Source organism: Malaclemys terrapin, chromosome 3 (assembly GCF_027887155.1).
Source record: "Malaclemys terrapin pileata isolate rMalTer1 chromosome 3, rMalTer1.hap1, whole genome shotgun sequence".
NCBI lineage: Eukaryota > Metazoa > Chordata > Testudines > Emydidae > Malaclemys > Malaclemys terrapin.
In genome coordinates this window covers 26,341,851-26,359,310 of record NC_071507.1, presented here as the reverse complement: position 1 = coordinate 26,359,310, position 17,460 = coordinate 26,341,851, and the positions used below count along the sequence as shown (strand labels likewise).

Here is a 17,460-nt window from a genome sequence, read left to right as displayed (position 1 = left end):
CTAGGAGATCAGATATCTCCATTAATTTTTTAGTAAAAGAAATATCTCTCCACATCAGTATTCATTTGCACATTTCCCATAGTATTAGTTATATTATATACTGACCCACTAAAGAAATAAATTCTAAATCATCATTAATTTCTGAAACAGCCACCCTTTGTTATACACTGGTTTCATTCCTTTCATATAATGCATAATTCTGGAATTGGTGGTTAAACTAATTATTAAGAATGTTTGGGTAAATGTCAAATGTATCCTTGAAATATAAACGTTTTCAAAATTCCACAATAATTATTGGCACTCCAAAATGACACTGTTAAGCTTTGACAGGGCCACTGAAAATCATGAACACAGATCATGCCAGAAAATCCTCAGCAGAAGACTGGAAATGTATGGGTAACAGCAGTTTGAAGAGCAGTACAGCCTAAAGTGTAGTAACGAGTTTAGTATTAGAAAGAGGGTATGAGGGTAGAGTTCATTCTACCCAAGAGAGTAGCTAATTCACTTTAAACCTAAACTTGTCCACTCTTCCAATATTGATCTTATGTAGAACAAAAACTGCTAATCACAAGAGCTGGTCAGAAAATGGAGTCCCATGCCCCACCATGCCCAGGCATCCATGGTCTAGGATCCTGGCTGTGCATCACAGAGCTGGAAGTCATGAGAACTCAGTCTTGAGACAGAGCTCTCAGGATATCCAGGATCCAGGGCACAGCGTTGGGAACCTGCAGGTTCTTGGATGGAACCCCACACCACCAGAGAGAACCCCACAGCACGGAGCCTGGAAGCCATGACAACCCTGGCTCAAGCTGGGGCTTTCAGGATTTATGGGCTTTCTGCTGTGGAGCTGGGATTCTGGAAGACCTGGCCCTGGGGCAGTCTGCATGATATGGCTACCCTGGATACGCATACCCTGGTAGCCCAGGCAGCTGCTGACCAAAATTGACATTCTTGTCCATTTCATTGCTGCTTGTTTCTCCCAAACTGCAAATCCTGAGTTTTGGCCAGATCTACTGATCATGACGAACTATGTAATGGTTTTGTGACATTAACAACATAAAGATTATGATGAGACTACTAAACTCATTTTCACTTATGACCTTGGCCAGGATTTGAATCCAGGTCACCAAAAGTGAAAAGCTAATATATTAGCCTGCACCAATATTTAGAATTTTAAAGGTTCTTTATATTATTTATACATTTGAAAGGACAAGCACGTAATAAGTTCTTTGGGGCTTGATCATATATGTTTGTACAGCACCTAGCACAACAGGATCACAATCCTGTATGGACCCTCTGAGTGCTACCATAGTAAAAATCATTAATTTTGTTTAAAGCTTAATAAGTAAGTACCTAGATTAAAACTGCCTTTCAGATTTAGAAAAATATGACAAATAACAGGGAAAGATTTTGTTTTGGTTTAAAACATGTCTTCATCAAAATGAGTGTAAAAACTAGTTTAAAATGATTACCTAAATCTCTCATGTTAAACTTTATTTAATTGTCATCACTGTGTTAACTTTAAAATGAACAAATCTTAAAAAAAATCAGTTTATGACCAGTATTCCTCTGTTTCTCAAAGTTTGCATCACTTGAGGTTTCCATATCTGCATGTAATATACATATGTCCTGGGGAATAACAATTTGAAGGTTTTTTTGCTAATATTAAATAATGAGTAGCACAGAGGAAAAAATGTTTACTTCAATAAATTGTGGCACATTAAAGGCTAAATTAAGCATATCCAGCACATATATAACACTGCTCTACAGCCAAAATGCTTCTGAAATAAATGTAGTCAAACTTTACTAATTCTGGGTCACTGAGAACGAAAATGATGCTTAAAATTGTTGATTGGCTCTAGTTTTCAAGATATGCTATTGGGTCAGTATATAGGACCCTTGACTTGGGAATGGCGGAGGATAAGTGAGTTATAAAGGGAAGGGATCTCAATTTAAACCAGAAATGACTAAAATACATCTTTGACTGGATATATGAATAAATCTATGCCTCGGTTTGGACAGTACTTGCTTTTTAGGCAAAACAATGAATGATGCAATCTGAAGCTGGTATTGCGTCATACATGATATGAATTGCATCATGTTATTCCTAGAAGTCATGGATGATGCAATCATAACGAAGCTTACATCACTCTGCTGAACAAATTGCCCTATATCACCTCTAGAAATCATACAGTGTCATGCTCTCTTATTTGTCAGTGTTTGATTTTGCAAAGGGACACATTTCTGTTTAGCCAAAGTGAGCAGAGATGCCTCGTACTTGTGTGAACAGTGCAGATAACTTCTGCTATGTTTGTGGTGAAGTGACTTTTGCATCACAAAAGCGCAGTATAACCACTATGGTTAAGAAAGCCTATCACCTTTATTTTGGCTGCAAAATTGGAGATCAGGACAAGAGGTGGGCCCCACACATATGCTGCAACACTTGTGCAACAAATCTTCGCCAGTGGTTGAACAGGAAAAGGAAATCTATGCCTTTTGCAGTGCCAATGATTTGGAGAGAGCCAACAGATCATACCAGCAATTGTTACTTCTGCATGGTGCCTCCAGTTGGGAAAGGTGTGTCAAAGAAGAAAAAGTGGACTGTGAATAGGACTAAACTATGTACATAATAGTTTTTTGCATTTGTTTCATAATAAATTTTATTTATATAACCCTTTTGCTGATTTTTAAAGTGTTACATAAACAGGACAGGTGAAATATTATCATGTAAAGCAACCATAAACACATGAAAAGACCTAGGTTTACAATTTGTGATTAAAACTCTACTATCTACACAATATACATAGACATAAAATGTAAAAACTTAAATATCTTAGAAACAGTAGCCAATCAGTTGTTTTAATTGTCATATTTGAATTCAGCACATCAAAATACATAATAAATAGCACATTTTATCTCTGAAGCAGACAACTTCTCAAAAATTGTAGACCAGTGTAATATAGTGATAGGCACTTTAGAATTGTTGATAGATTTACATTTAGATTAAAATGCTTTTAATATTCTTCTGGCCAAGAAATCCAGTGGGCTGTACATCCCTAATAGCTTTATAATCATTTTAGAATGAAAGCTAAAGATTTACTCTATATTTAACAATTTTGAAGAAAAAAGAAATGTTACAATTAATTGATTTCACATAATTTTTAATGTCTACTGTATATATGAGCTTGAACCAGAAACCCTGGATTTGACACCCCCAAGAATTAGACCCAGCTCTAATTTAGTGAAGTTTTAAAATTAAATTGCTTTCTTTTCAGCTGACATCTCCTTATATGTTTAAAATGTAGCTAATGCATTCTATCACATGTGGTAAGTTTAACTTTGTTTCCCCTACAGAATTGTTATAGTCTTCTTGGGACAAGTCCAAAGTTCTTCATAACAATTCTTGAAATTATTCTTCAATGAAATTTGACTTCAAACATTATTCTGCTGATCAGCTCATGTTTTGTTGCTGATACAATCTTAATACAATAGGATTACTTGCGATCATTGCAAATGAAACATGAATAAAAATGTTTGTCAGCTAATATTCTTTCCCCAGTTGTGTTCTCCTAGTACATACAAGACATTCAGAAATGCTATTTACATGGGGAGCATTAAAGATTACCATGAAGTAATAACATGCCTAATTAACTTAGGGGAAAGCTATTACCCATAGAAAAGTCTTTGTTAATGTAAAGAGTTATTGTATAGTGACAGATTAACCAAATATTCTCATTTAATTGATATTATATAATCCAATAAAGCAAACTCCTGTACCAGTTGTAAAAGTGACGTTAATAAATGGAGGTAGATTTAGGATAGGATATTTTAGAATTTTAGTCCTCATTTCAAAATTTGAATTAGTATATATTATTTTATTAATTTTATAGCACCTAAAAGTGTTCTCTTTATTTATGTGTACATATAACTACAGTTAGAGGCATTTCTTTTGTAGAACTGCCATAGAAGATGTGACTTTTTGAGTCAAAATGGTGTAAAATCAGGATCTAGATAATCTGTAAAGTGCTCAGATTCCACAGTGATGATCTAGGAAAAATCCTAACCAGATAGATCATGTTTATTTAAAATAAAATAATCTTTCTTTCTTTCTTTCTTGACATAAAAACACGGAGCTCGAAAAGAACACACAACTAACTATAATGGAGAAAAGCATCTTTTTAATGGAAAGATAGTTGGTTAAACAGCATATTAATTTGACTATTTTCAGCTGGGAAGCATTTAACAAGCAAAGATGAGATCAAAGGAATTCATTGGGCCTCATGGACCTGTGTGATAGGGCCTGAAGTGAATGGAATTTGGCCAAAATATACCAACATTACAGATGTCAACTCTGTGGATGGAAATTACAGTAGCTCAGTGCTAGTGACTGGAGATGATTTTGGATTTGTAAAATTATTCAAATTTCCTTGCCTAAAGAAAGGTAAGACACAGTTTTCGTCTCAGGAATTAAGTAATTAAACTGCCACGGAATGTCTGCCATATTACACTGATATTATACTAATATAATTATTGGGAATTCAATCTCCCCTTGATGCCCATTCAAAACTGCCATTAATATTAATGAGAATGATGTGCACATAGGAGAGAATATGTTCCATTGATTCTAAAATGATCAGTTGAGTGGGTATTGCCTTATGTAACACTTAAGGGCAGGTCTTCACTATGGGGGGGGGGGGTCGATTTAAGATACGCAAATTCAGCTATGAGAATAGCGTAGCTGAATTCGACGTATCGGAGCCGACTTACCCTGCTGTGAGGACGGCAGCAAAATTGACCTCCGTGGCTCCCCGTCGACGGCGCTTACTCCCACCTCCACTGGTGGAGTAAGAGCGTCGATTCGGGGATCGATTGTCGCGTCCCGACGAGATGCGATAATTCGATCCCCAAGAGATCGATTTTACCCGCCGATTCAGGCGGGTAGTGTAGACCTAGCCTAATATAAGCAGATGTCAAATAAGACTATTCTAATCTCTTTCCAGAAGAGTGTATTTCTTTTCCCTTGCATATTTTAGACCCTTGCCTTTTAGTAAAATATTCCTATCTCACCATTCTGGAAAAGATCCACTTGTTGCAATTGAGCTATTGTTATTTCATAGCATCTTTATAACTCTGTCCTATAAAAATCATCTCTTTACTAGCATAATATATTCATGTATTGATGAGACAGACTGGGGAGAGGGCTTTTTAAAATGTTTGGATCCTGATTATTGAGAAACCAATCAGCTCTGCAACAGACTTATGTCTGGTCTGGATGACATACCTATATTGGTATATCTATGTCGCTCGGAGTGTGAAAAATCCACATGCCTGAGCAATGTAATTATACCGACCTAACCACCCATGTAAATAGCGCAATGTCAACGGGAGAGTTTCTCCTGCTGACATAGCTACTGCCTCACAGGGACATGGATTAACTATGCCAATGGGAATGGTCTCTCCTGTCAGCTTGGAGTGGCTTCGTTAAAGTGCTACAGCGGTGCAGCTGTGCCAATGCAGTGTTTTAAGTGTAGATGTGCTCTGAACTTTTGGGGAGAAATCTACTTTACTAGCTAGGAAAGGTAACTATTGATAAGTGTAGACTCATGTTTGCATTTTATGATTTTGTTTAGTATTGTAACTACTTGTTTCCACCACTCTACTTTGTTTCTAGTTAAATCTTAATTCTTACTTAAATAAATGATTTTCTGTTTTATTATAAGTGCTCACAAGTGCTGTGTGGTTTACAGGAACAGTGGTTTAAGGTAAAACTGGCAAGCTACACTACATCTTGGGGTGCAGAGGATCTGGAATTTCTGAGAGTAGCCAGTGTTGGGCTGGATATCACAGGGGAATGAGTCAAAGGGATTCAAAGATTGGGGTGTACTGTTGTTAACCTGCAAGGCAAAGGAAGTGCTGGCATAAGCCCACCTTGAGTGGCTGAAATGGCAGTGGCAGTAGCAGTGTCAGGAAGCTAATACCCAGCTAGCCCAAGAAAGACTCCCTCTCACTGGAGGTAGAGGGTAACAAGGGGATTCTCGGTTTTGGGTACGTTGAGAACAGGCAGTCTTTCCCAAATCCTTTCATCAGGCAGGGAGATAGGCAACTTTTTTTATTTGGGAAGGTCTACAGTTAAAAATAATAGCTGTTGAATATTATTTTCACATTACCTAATTGTTGTAGCAGGGACAGTCCACGGATAACTCAGTTTGTTCTCGTCAGCTTAGCATGTGATGGCCTCAGCTGCTTGAAGTCCCTATCTTTTCCCCCAGGATACCAGCAGGTTCTTGGTAGCTGGGCCTGGGTTGAAGTTCTTTCCTGCAGCAGGTTCTGGCTCCTTTCTTCCCTGGCTGGGAAATAGCTCAGCAAGCAGGGTCACCTCTTCTTGGGAGGTGAGATCTGTGCATCTGGGTGGGGCTCACCATCTGTGCTTCTCCCACTCTTTTTCAGCTAGGCTGACTATTTCCCTCATTTCACAAAATTACTGATTCTCTTTCTGTCTCTGTACATGAGGACTTCTGATTCTCTCTCTCGGAGGAAACCAGAGATAGGTCCAGCCAGCTAACTCTCCTCTGGGGCTGACCCCTAGAGCCTCCTGATTGTCTCTTCACATCTTTCTCTACCCCTGTCAGTATGCTCATTTCACTAAGAAAGTGGAGAGGCTAGACATTATGGAGACTGTGATTTTTTTGCTGTCCTTTTGTAGCCTGTGACCCAAATCCCATCAGGCCTGGAGGTCAAATGACCTCAAGCTGCCATCTTATTTCTAGTTTCAGAGTAACAGCCGTGTTAGTCTGTATCCGCAAAAAGAAGAACAGGAGTACTTGTGGCACCTTAGAGACTAACAAATTTATTAGAGCATAAGCTTTCGTGGACTACAGCCCACTTCTTCGGATGCATATAGAATGGAACATATAATGAGGAGATATATATACACACATACAGAGAGCATAAACAGGTGGGAGTTGTCTTACCAACTCTGAGAGGCCAATTAATTAAGAGAAAAAAAAAAAACTTTTTCTAGTGTTTTCTTTCTCATTGTCTCTGGGTGAGAGAGGAACCAAGGGAATTACATAAGCAAAACAGAAAAGTCATGGTTTTCTATAATAATTAGCAGAGTAGGCTGTTCCCGTTCTTCTTTCTGCCACATTGTAGACTGTTCTACAGAGAACATAGAGACTATATAATACCAAGAGGCCAGCTAAATATTTCAGAGTATTGGGGGGGGAGGTTTTGTTTTAGTTTTAGTTTAATTCTGTAATCTTCCACCATTCTTACTAAGTGAGTAGTGATTGAATCATAGAATCATAGAGGATTAGGGTTGGAAGAGACCTCACGAGGTCATCTAGTCCAATCCCCTGTTCAAAGCAGGACCAACACCAATGAAATCATCCCAGCCAAGGCCTTGTCAAGCCAGACCTTAAAAACCTCTAAGGATGGAGATTCCACCACCTCCCTAGGTAACCCATTCCAGTGCTTCACCACCCTCCTAGTGAAATAGTGTTTCCTAATATCCAACCTAGACCTCCACCACTGCAATTTGAGACCATTGCTTCTTGTTCTGTCATCTGCCACCACTGAGAACAGCCGAGCTCCATCCTCTTTGGAACCCCCCTTAAGGTAGTTGAAGGCTGCTATCAAATCCCCCCTCACTCTTCTCTTCTGCAGACTAAATAACTCCAGTTCCCTCAGCCTCTCCTTGTAAGTCATGTGCCCCAGCCCCCTAATAATTTTTGTTGCCCTCCACTGGACTCTCTCCATTTGTCCACATCCCTTCTGTAGTTTGGGGACCAAAACTGGGTACAGTACTCCAGGTGTGGCCTCACCAGTGTCTAATAGAGGGGAATAATCACTTCCCTCGATTTGCTGGCAATGCTCCTACTAATACAGCCCAATATGCCATTTACCTTCTTGGCAATGAGGGCACAGTGCTGACTTATATCCAGCTTCTCGTCCACTGTAATCCCCAGGTCCTTTTTTGCAGAACTGCTGCTTAGCCAGTCGATCCCCAGCCTATAGCAGTGCATAGGATTTTTCCGTCCTAAGTGCAGGAATCTGCACTTGTCCTTGTTGAACCTCATCAGCAGGAGCGCTGCCAGCTTTTCCGCCACCCTAGGCGGTGGAAGGTCCTGCCCCGAAATGCCGTCCCCCCACAGAGGCAGCGGAAGTTCCCGCCGCAGAAATACCGCCGCGGTCGCCGCCCCCCCAAATCGCAGCACCCTAGGCGACCGCCTAGGTCGCCTAATGGGTTGCACTGGCCCTGCTCATCAGATTTCTTTTGGCCCAATTCTCCAATTTGTCTAGGTCACTCTGGACCCTAACCCTACCCTCCAGCTATCTACCTCCACCCCATCTTAGTGTCGTCTGCAAACTTGCTGAGGGTGCAATTAATCCCATCATCCAGATCATTAATAAAGATGTTGAACAAAACTGGCCCCAGGACCGACCCCTGGGGCACTCCGCTTGATACCAGCTGCCAACTAAATATCGAGCCATTGATCACTACCCATTGAGCCCAACAATTTAGCCAGCTTTCTATCCACCTTATAGTCCATTCATCCAATCCATACTTTTTTAACTTTCTGGCAAGAATACTGTGGGAGACTGTATCAAAAGCTTTGCTAAAGCCAAGCTACATCATGTCCACTGCATTCCCCATATCCACAGAGCCAGTTATCTCATCATAGAAGGCAATCACGTTGGTCAGGAATGACTTGCCCTTGGTGAATCCATGCTGACTGTCCCTGATCACCTTCCTCTCCACCAACTGCTTCAAAATGGATTCCTTGAGGACCTGCTCCATGATTCTGCCGGGAACTGAAGTGAGGCTGAGCCGTCTGTAGTTCCCCGGGTCTATATTTGCCTCTTTCCAATTGTCCGGGACCTCCCCCAATTGCCACGAATTTTCAAAGATAATGGCCAATGGCTCTACAATCACATCAGCTAGTTCCCTCAGCACCCTTGGATGCATTAGATCTGGACCCATGGACTTGTGCACGTCCAGCTTTTCTAAATAGTCCTTAACCAGTTCTTTCATTACTGACGGCTGCTCACTTCCCTATACTGTGTTGCCCGGTGCAGCAGTCTGGGAGCTGAACTTGTCTGTGAAGACCAAGGCCAAAAAAGCATTGAGTACTTCAGCTTTTTCCACATCATCTGTCACTATGTTGCCTCCCTCATTCAATAAGGGTCCCACACTTTCCCTGACCTTCTTCTTGCTGCTAACATACCTGTAGAAACCTTCTTGTTACCCTTCACATCCCTTGCTAGCTGCAACTCCAGTTGTGCCTTGGCCTTCCTGATTACACCCCTGCATGCTCTAGCAGTATTTTTATACTCCTCCCTAGTCATCTGTCCAAATTTCCACTTCTTGTAAGCTTCCTTTTTGAATTTATGCTCACTGAAGATTTCACTGTTAAACCAAGCTGGTCAACTGCCGTATTTGCTATTCTTTCTGCACTTTCGGATGGTTTGTTCCTGTGCCCTCAATAATGCTTCTTTAAAATACAGCCAGCTGTCCTGGACTCCTTGCCCCCTCATATTAGCTTCCCAGGGGATCCTGCCTATCAGTTCTCTAAGGGAGTCAAAGTCTGCTTTTCTGAAATCCAGGGTCTGTATTTTGCTAATCTTCTTTCTTCCTTTTGTCAGGATCCTGAACTCAAACATCTCATGGTCACTGCTGCCTAGGTTGCCACCCACTTCTACTTCCCCTACCAAATCTTCCCTGTTTGTAAGCAGCAGATCAAGAGAAGCACGACCCCTAGATGGTTCCTCCAGCACTTTTACCAGGAAGTTGTTCCCAACACTCTCCAAAAACTTCCTGGATTGTCTGTGCATTGCTGTATTGCTCTCCCAGCAGATATCAGGGTGATTGAAGTCCCCCATTAGAACCAGGGCCTGTGATCTGGAAACTTCAGTTAGTTGTCTGAAGAAAGCCTCATCTAGCTCATCCTTCTGATCCGGTGAGCTATAGCTCATGCCCACCACAACATCACCCTTGTTGCTCTCACCTCTAAACTTAACCCAAAGACTCTCAACAGGCTTTTCTCCAGTTTCAAACTGGAACACTGAGCAATCATACTGCTCTCTTACATACAATGCAACTTCTCCACCTTTCCTCCCATACCTGTCCTTCCTGAACAGTTTATACCCATCCATGACAGTGCTCCAGTCATGTGAACTGCCCCATCAAATTTCTGTTATTCCAATCACATCATAGTTCCTTGATTGTGCCAGGACTTCCAATTCTTCCTGCTTGTTTCTCAGGCTTCTTGCATTCATGTACATGCACCTAAGACAACTAGCCAATTGCCCTATTTTCTCAGTATGAATTAGGAGGCTTCCCGTCTTGTACCCTCCTCCTTGTGTTTCCTCCCGGTATCCCACTCCCCCACTTACCTCTGGGCTTAGGTCACCATTCCCCAGCGAACCTAGTTTAAAGCCCTCCTCACTAGGTTAGCAAGCCTGCCTGTGAAGATGCTCTTCCCTTTCTTCGTTAGGTGGCTCCCATCTCTTCCTAACAATCCTTCTTCCCGGAACAGCATCCCGTGGTTGAAGAATCCAAAGCCCTCTCTCCAATACCATCTCCACAATTTGACGGTCCCTACCTGGGCCTTTTCCTTCAACAGGGAGGATGGACGAGAACATGACTTGCGCCTCAAACTCCTTTATCCTTCTTCCCAGAGCCACATAGTCTGCAGTGATCCGCTCAAGGTCATTCTTGGCAGTATCATTGGTACCCAGGTGGAGAAGTAGGAAGGGGTAGTGGTCCGAGGTCTTGATCAGTCTGTCTCTGTCACATCTTGGATTCTAGCTCCAGGCAAGCAGCACACTTCTTGAGTCTCCCGGTCTGGTCGGCAGATGGATGACTCCATCCCCCTTAGGAGGGAGTCCCTGACCACCACCACCCATCTCCTCCTCTTGGGCGTGGTGGTCATGGAACCCCCATCCCTAGGACAATGCATCACATGCCTTCTGGCTGATGGGGTCTCCTTCTGATACCTTCCCTCAGAGGGCTCTTCCAAATCCTTCTCCACACTAATACCTGTGCAGAGAGCCTGAAAACAGTTTCGCACCTCCATCTGCATTGAGGGATTTCATATACTGGCTTTGTCAATATGGGGAGAAACTAACTGAGGAGAGGTATATGACAACAGAGTATCCTCCCAGATCTGTAGTCTCTCATCTTATTGGATCTGGTCCTGTCTAGGGAGATTCTGACACCATCAGTCCATGAGCACTATAAAGGGAGAAGCTGGTCTCCAGTCTGTCTATCAATAGGGGCATTGCAGCACCTACCATATTGCTGGCACCACCATTAGAATTGAACCCTACATTCTCCTCTTCAAGACAATTCAACATTGAGGAGGGACTGACATCATCTCCACAACAGAAGGTGAGCCCAGATAGAGGATTGAGAATCTCCTGGGCTCCCCCATGACCTATGCTATGGGGACCGCCTCAACCCATGTTGGTTTCTTCTCACTGGCCTTACTGGGGATGTGGAACCCATACATGCAGTATTCAGAAATGGTACAGTCCTATCAAGAATCACACCATTCTTTCTTCACCAAGAGACCAATCTGGCCTGCTCCAGGAGCCTGTGGAGGATTCAGCAGTTCTGCTGGTTCTGCCAAGAATATCATCTTCATCTCCTAACAAGGCAGTTGCCCTGGTCTCACCGTCTCTGCTGGATGATCACAAGCAGATCCTGAAGCTGCTAAGGAAGGTTGCTGATATACTCCAGATTCCTCTGAAGGAAGTCCAAGAGACATCCCACAAACTCCTGGTCATTTTACAGAATGCAGTGTGTCATAAGGTGGTGCTCTCCGTCATATCCTATAGTGGCCAAAGTAGGGACATATTCCAGCAACATGCGCAGCTATTCCTCAGAGGGCAGAAAAGAGGTACTTTGTTCCAAGTGAGGGAGCAGAATTTTTATTCACGCATATCTTGCCCTGAATTTCCTGGTTGTTCAGGCTGCTCCAGAAAGGAGTAGGCAACAAGACACCCCTTCAGATAAGGCGGCTAAATGCTTGGCCCTCCTAGGGAAAAAAGTGTTTATATCTTCCAGTCTGCAATTCCGAATAGCCAGTTATCAGGCACTACTTGTGAAGTATGATTTCATCAACTACTGCAAGTTTTTGGAATTCAGAGACAAGTTCCTTCAGGAAGACAAAGTGCAATTCCAAACCCTCCAACCTGCTGCCTGTTAATTTCATTTGGTGACCCCTAGTTCTTGAAGATAAACATCAATAACGTAGAGTTCACAGTTAATGTATCTGATGTGGTTTTCATAAATAAACTACAAAGAACATGATCAGCCCTATCCCAGAGAGAAAAATCAACTTTTCCTGTCCTGGCAAAGCAAAATTTCCTATCTCTGTGTGCACTGATCATTAAGGGAAAGATGAACAATAAGACTTGCATGGCAGAATTGTGGAATTAGCACCAGAAAAATCCTCACTCATCAAGTTGGCAGGCTAGTGGTTGACCTCTTTGTATCTGGAAACAGCAATAAAGTGACCTGTAGCCTCTTCAGGAAAGGTCAAGATGTGATGTGGGGAATGACTTCTCACAAAGTTGGGCAATGTTTCTTCCATATGCCTCCCTGCCTTTTCCACTGCTTTCCAGGACTATACAAAAGATAAATACTTTTTATGCCTTTCTGACTGAAGAGGTCTGGACTCTCAGGCAGGATTAACTTAGCATTGGACCTTTGGATGTCTCTGTCTCACAGAGGAGGTCTGCTATTGCAAAAGTCATTCATCCACAGTATAAAAACCAATCCTTATCCTGGTCCAGACAGGTTCAAAATGGATATTTGTGTGAAGTGATTTTCAAAAGAAGTCAATGAATAGAACTTATTCTACTGGCTGGTTCAAAGTCCATAGTTTAACTAATATGTTAAGTATAGCCTTGACATCGTCCAGGAGGTGTTAATGTGGCCTTAATAGGCAAAGAGGTTAAGCCTTTGTAATATAATGTCTTCAGCATGTTCAAGAAAAGGAAGTTTTGTACAAATCCCAACTTTAAATGCTTCCTTAGGGCACCAACCTTTATTCCAGCCCTCATAAATAAATAGGTCAGATTCTAAATTCCCTCTAAGCTGTGCGGCCAGGTGGCCACCCCGCAGGCTATCAAGTGCTGGGCACTTCAGGTGTCCTTCCCCCCACTGCTGTGCTGCTCCTGCCCTCTGCCTTGGAGCCCATGCCCAGTTGCTACAGGGAGCCTCCTGCTTGCTGTGCAGATCAGGGAAGAGAGGGGACACTGATATCAGGGTGTCCCCCTGCCCCTGTACCCCATCTCCACAGAGCGGGGGTGGGACATAACAGGGTTCAGGACAGGGCTCAGGATGGAGGGAGCTTGCTGGCAGCTGTTGCTATGTCTGAACAAGCAGGCTTCAGACTCCTGAGTGCCAATCTACTTAAAAGGGCAGCGTACTTAAAGGGGCAGTGTGTGTCTCTCTCTGTCACACATTTGCACTGTTGGCATGCAAAATCCAGATTATTTTATTTTGGGAAATACTGAATTTACTGAGCTACTGTTTTCATTTTTCTTAGGTAGCTCATCAGTAGTTATTTATTAGATTGGTGGTGACAGGGATCCGCTTCATCCTAGTTTTAAGAATAGTTTCTACTCCATTTTCTGGTCAGGCTTTCAGAATTATACAGAGGGGACTGGAGAATGTCTTATAATTCCATCACTACTTTGTTTTGGTAAAGGACTTCTATTGTTGTTATACTCTGTCTGAAATTTCATCCAGATTAGGAAACGATCAATGATCAAGGTCACCTGACCTCGACCAGCTATATTGAGCTAAAAGTTGTTGATCTTGTGTGTACAGTAGAGTAAAGGTTGGGGTTAGGTAAAATTTGTTAGCTAACCCCAACTTCCTTTCTTAATCTAGACAGACCCTTAGAAGATATGTAAATGGTATCCCCTAAAACCAACTCCAGCACTGCCATGTTGCTGCCTACTTGCTCATATTTTTCTTTTGCAGTCTAATCATTTCACCATTTCAACATTATCATACAGTTGCCTTGAGGAACCAAGAGTTTCAATAGCACTGCTGAACCTTGTGCTTTTTTATAATTGTACCACATTATGCTGTTACTTTGCTGACAATTTGGCTTTTTATTGTATTTTATTTCAGCATGAAATTTTAAAAAATAACCTTCTATCTTTTGGGCCATATAATGAAACAGTTAGGATGGTGGAAGCTTGATTTGAAATGTTGGAAATTTGCAAGAGATTACAAGCCACAAGGCAGATTTTTAATGTATGGTCCCATTAAAAAAAAACAATTTATATGTACTGTCCTGTCACCTTTTTTTAAAATTAACTATATAATTTGTTCATTCAGTGGTTATTTTCACTTTTAACAATTTTATTTTTATATATTTTAGGAGCTAAATTTAGAAAATATGCTGGCCACTCAGCACATGTAACTAATGTACATTGGTCACATGATTTTCAGTGGGTGTTAAGTACAGGAGGTGCTGATCACTCTGTTTTTCAGTGGAGATTTATTCCAGAAAGTGTAACAAATGGAATAACTGAAACAGCATCCCAAGGTAAAAATTACCATTTCTGAAAATTTGTTTATGATATTTACTTTGTTATTTTTATTTCATAAAAATCAAAGAAATATGTAGCACTGATGCAGAAGGTTGTGTTGAATGAAGAGAAAAATATTATTTTTCATATTAATCTCTGGAATGCCACACATCCAGCATGCACAGGGCCTTTTGCTTTCCTGTAGATTAATTAGAGTTAATAGACTAGTGTATGGACCAGGCAAAGTCCACTTAAATAATCCTTTTGCAGGATTCAGAGAATATATCTGGGAAGAAAGCAGGGATATTTTCAACACACATCAAATATAAGAAACTTATAAGAGGGAGAGATGTACTAGGTCAGAGTCAGTTTTCAAAATTGGACACCTGAATTGTGTACACAGATCCTAATTGTGCATGAAAAAGGCACTTAGCTGTGTAAATGCCATTTTGTGTGTCTATGTGCAAATATGCATACGAATATGTGAGATTTGTGTGTACAATTTAAATGGTCATATTTGAAAATTGTACCTGTAATGTGCATTGTGCCTGTAATATTCAACAGAGGCATATACATTACATAATGTCAACTGCTAAATATTGGATTTCCCTGCAGGAAATCTTTCACATTGTCTCAGGCCCTGCAGAAATTAACTGATTTTTTCCATGTGATATAACACATTATTTCAAGCACGTAGAGGGATCACACATCATGCAATATTTCAGGATGACCATATAATTTTTGCATGTCATCACTATAAAAGGTAGTAAGCTATAGTCCCAGTTGCATGAATTGCAGTAATCATTATTAGGGCTGTCAAGTGATTAAAAAAATTAATCGTGATTAATCGTGCGATTAAAAAAATGAATAGTGATTAATCGCACTGTTAAACAATAATAGAAGACCATTTATTTAAATATTTTTGGATGTTTTCTACATTTTCAAATATATTGATTTCAATTAGAACATGTAATATATGGCAGAATGCGGGTAAAACAGAGCCGGGGACATACAATTCTCCCCCAAGGAGTTCAGTCACAAATTTAATTAACACATTATTTTTTAACGAGTGTCATCAGCGTGGAAGCATGTCCTCTGGAATGGTGGCCAAAGCATGAAGGGGCATACGAATGTTTAACATATCTGGCACGTAAGTACCTTGCAATGCTGGCTACAAAAGTGCCATGCAAATGCCTGTTCCCACTTTCTGGTGACACTGTAAATAAGAAGTGGGCAGCATTATCGTCTGTAATTGTAAACATACTTGTTAGTTTTAGCGATTGGCTGAACAAGAAGTAGGACTGAGTGGACCTGTAGGCTCTGAAGCTTTAAATTGTTTTGTTTTTGAGTGCGGTTATGTAGCAAAAAAATCGACATTTGTAAGTTGCACTTTCATGACCAAGAAATTGCACTACAGTACTTGTATAAGGTGAATTGAAAAATACTGTTTCTTTTGTTTATAATTTTTACAGTGCAAATATTTGTAATCAAAAATAATATACACTTTGATTTCAATTACAAGATAGAATACAATATATATGAAAATGTAGAAAAACATCCAAAATATTTAATATATTTCAATTGGTATTCTATTGTTTAACAGTGCGATTAAAACTGTGATTAATCACGATTAATTTTTTTAATCATGATTAATTTTTTTTGAGTTAATCGCGTGAGTTAACTGTGATTAATCGACAGCCCTAATCATTATTCAGGTTTTTACAATAGAGACCTTGGCATTGAAGTGTGAGAATTATCTGTATTTACCTTTGTGATACAAAACCAGAAATGTTCACCAAGTCCATAGAATGTTTGCAAATACTTTAAAGCTTCTAAAGGTTTTGCATTAATTCCTGGTAGTCTAAAAATTTGTGAAAATGTGACATAATATTCTATTCTGACTAGATAATAACTGTTACATGTGGATTAATTTTTATGCAGAGGGTGGTATTGATTCATACAGTGAAGAATCAGATTCTGATTTATCTGATGTGCCAGAGCTAGATTCAGATATTGAGCAGGAAGCTCAAATCAACTATGATCGCCAAGTGAGTAAAAATGAATTTACAGATGTAAACTCAGCTGCCTAATAATCCACTATACCTTTTCAGTAAAGCCAGTTAAAATAAAGTTGCAGCAAATTCATCAGTCTACTTTGAGAAAAAATATTTTGGCAATATTTAGGCTGGCTATGCAACCAATATACAAAATAAAAATACTGTAGTGTGTACTTTAGCTACAGATGAGTATTTGAAAAGAGTTTAAGAAAAAGCCATATACTAGTATGGTAGATATGCCCTTTTATTATCATGCCCACCAGCTTCAATGAGGTTTCACCCAACCTGTATTATAATATATCACACATAAAAACTACTTAAAAAAGAACATTAAAGTTTCAAAATCAAGAACTCAGAAGTATGGAAATGACAGAATTAAGGATGCTATGCAACCTTAATTCTTTCTCCTTGTGTGTATGCATTATGATAGATTTTAATTATATGCTCACATACTATTTTTTCCACAGAACCAATGCATCATTCAGCTTACAGGATGGACCTGCTCTTGGGATGAATTAGGGTGGTATAATAAAGGAGGCTGTTGTCTGTAGGACCTTGCCTCATTTGCTGCAGAAATTGGAAGGTGTATGTTGAATGAGGTAGGGGATTAGCAGAAGAAAAAGAAAGTTCTGATGGTCAAGGCAGTTAAATGCTGTTGTCCTGGAGAACTGGATTTTATCCCTGACTTTGCCACAGAATTCTATGTGATGCCGAGCAAGTCATTTAAATCAGGCTTTTTAGAAGTAGTCATTAATTGTGTGTTCCTCATTTTCTGGGAGTTTGACTTGATACCCTGAGGTCTGATTTGCAGAAGTACTGAGAACTCACAGCTGCAACTGAAGTCAAT

General features: G+C 40.4%; 1 protein-coding gene across 2 annotated transcripts in view; it reads left to right on the top strand.

Moving 5' to 3' along the window:
* EML6 (EMAP like 6) overlaps positions 1–17,460 on the top strand; it is a 360,064-nt gene that overhangs the window by 208,450 nt on the left and 134,154 nt on the right. For both annotated transcript variants that reach the window (XM_054023674.1, XM_054023673.1), the window contains exons 11-13: positions 4,229–4,441; positions 14,406–14,573; positions 16,498–16,604. In XM_054023674.1, the coding sequence (XP_053879649.1) occupies positions 4,229–4,441; positions 14,406–14,573; positions 16,498–16,604 (488 nt within the window). The remainder of the gene's footprint in view (positions 1–4,228; positions 4,442–14,405; positions 14,574–16,497; positions 16,605–17,460) is intronic.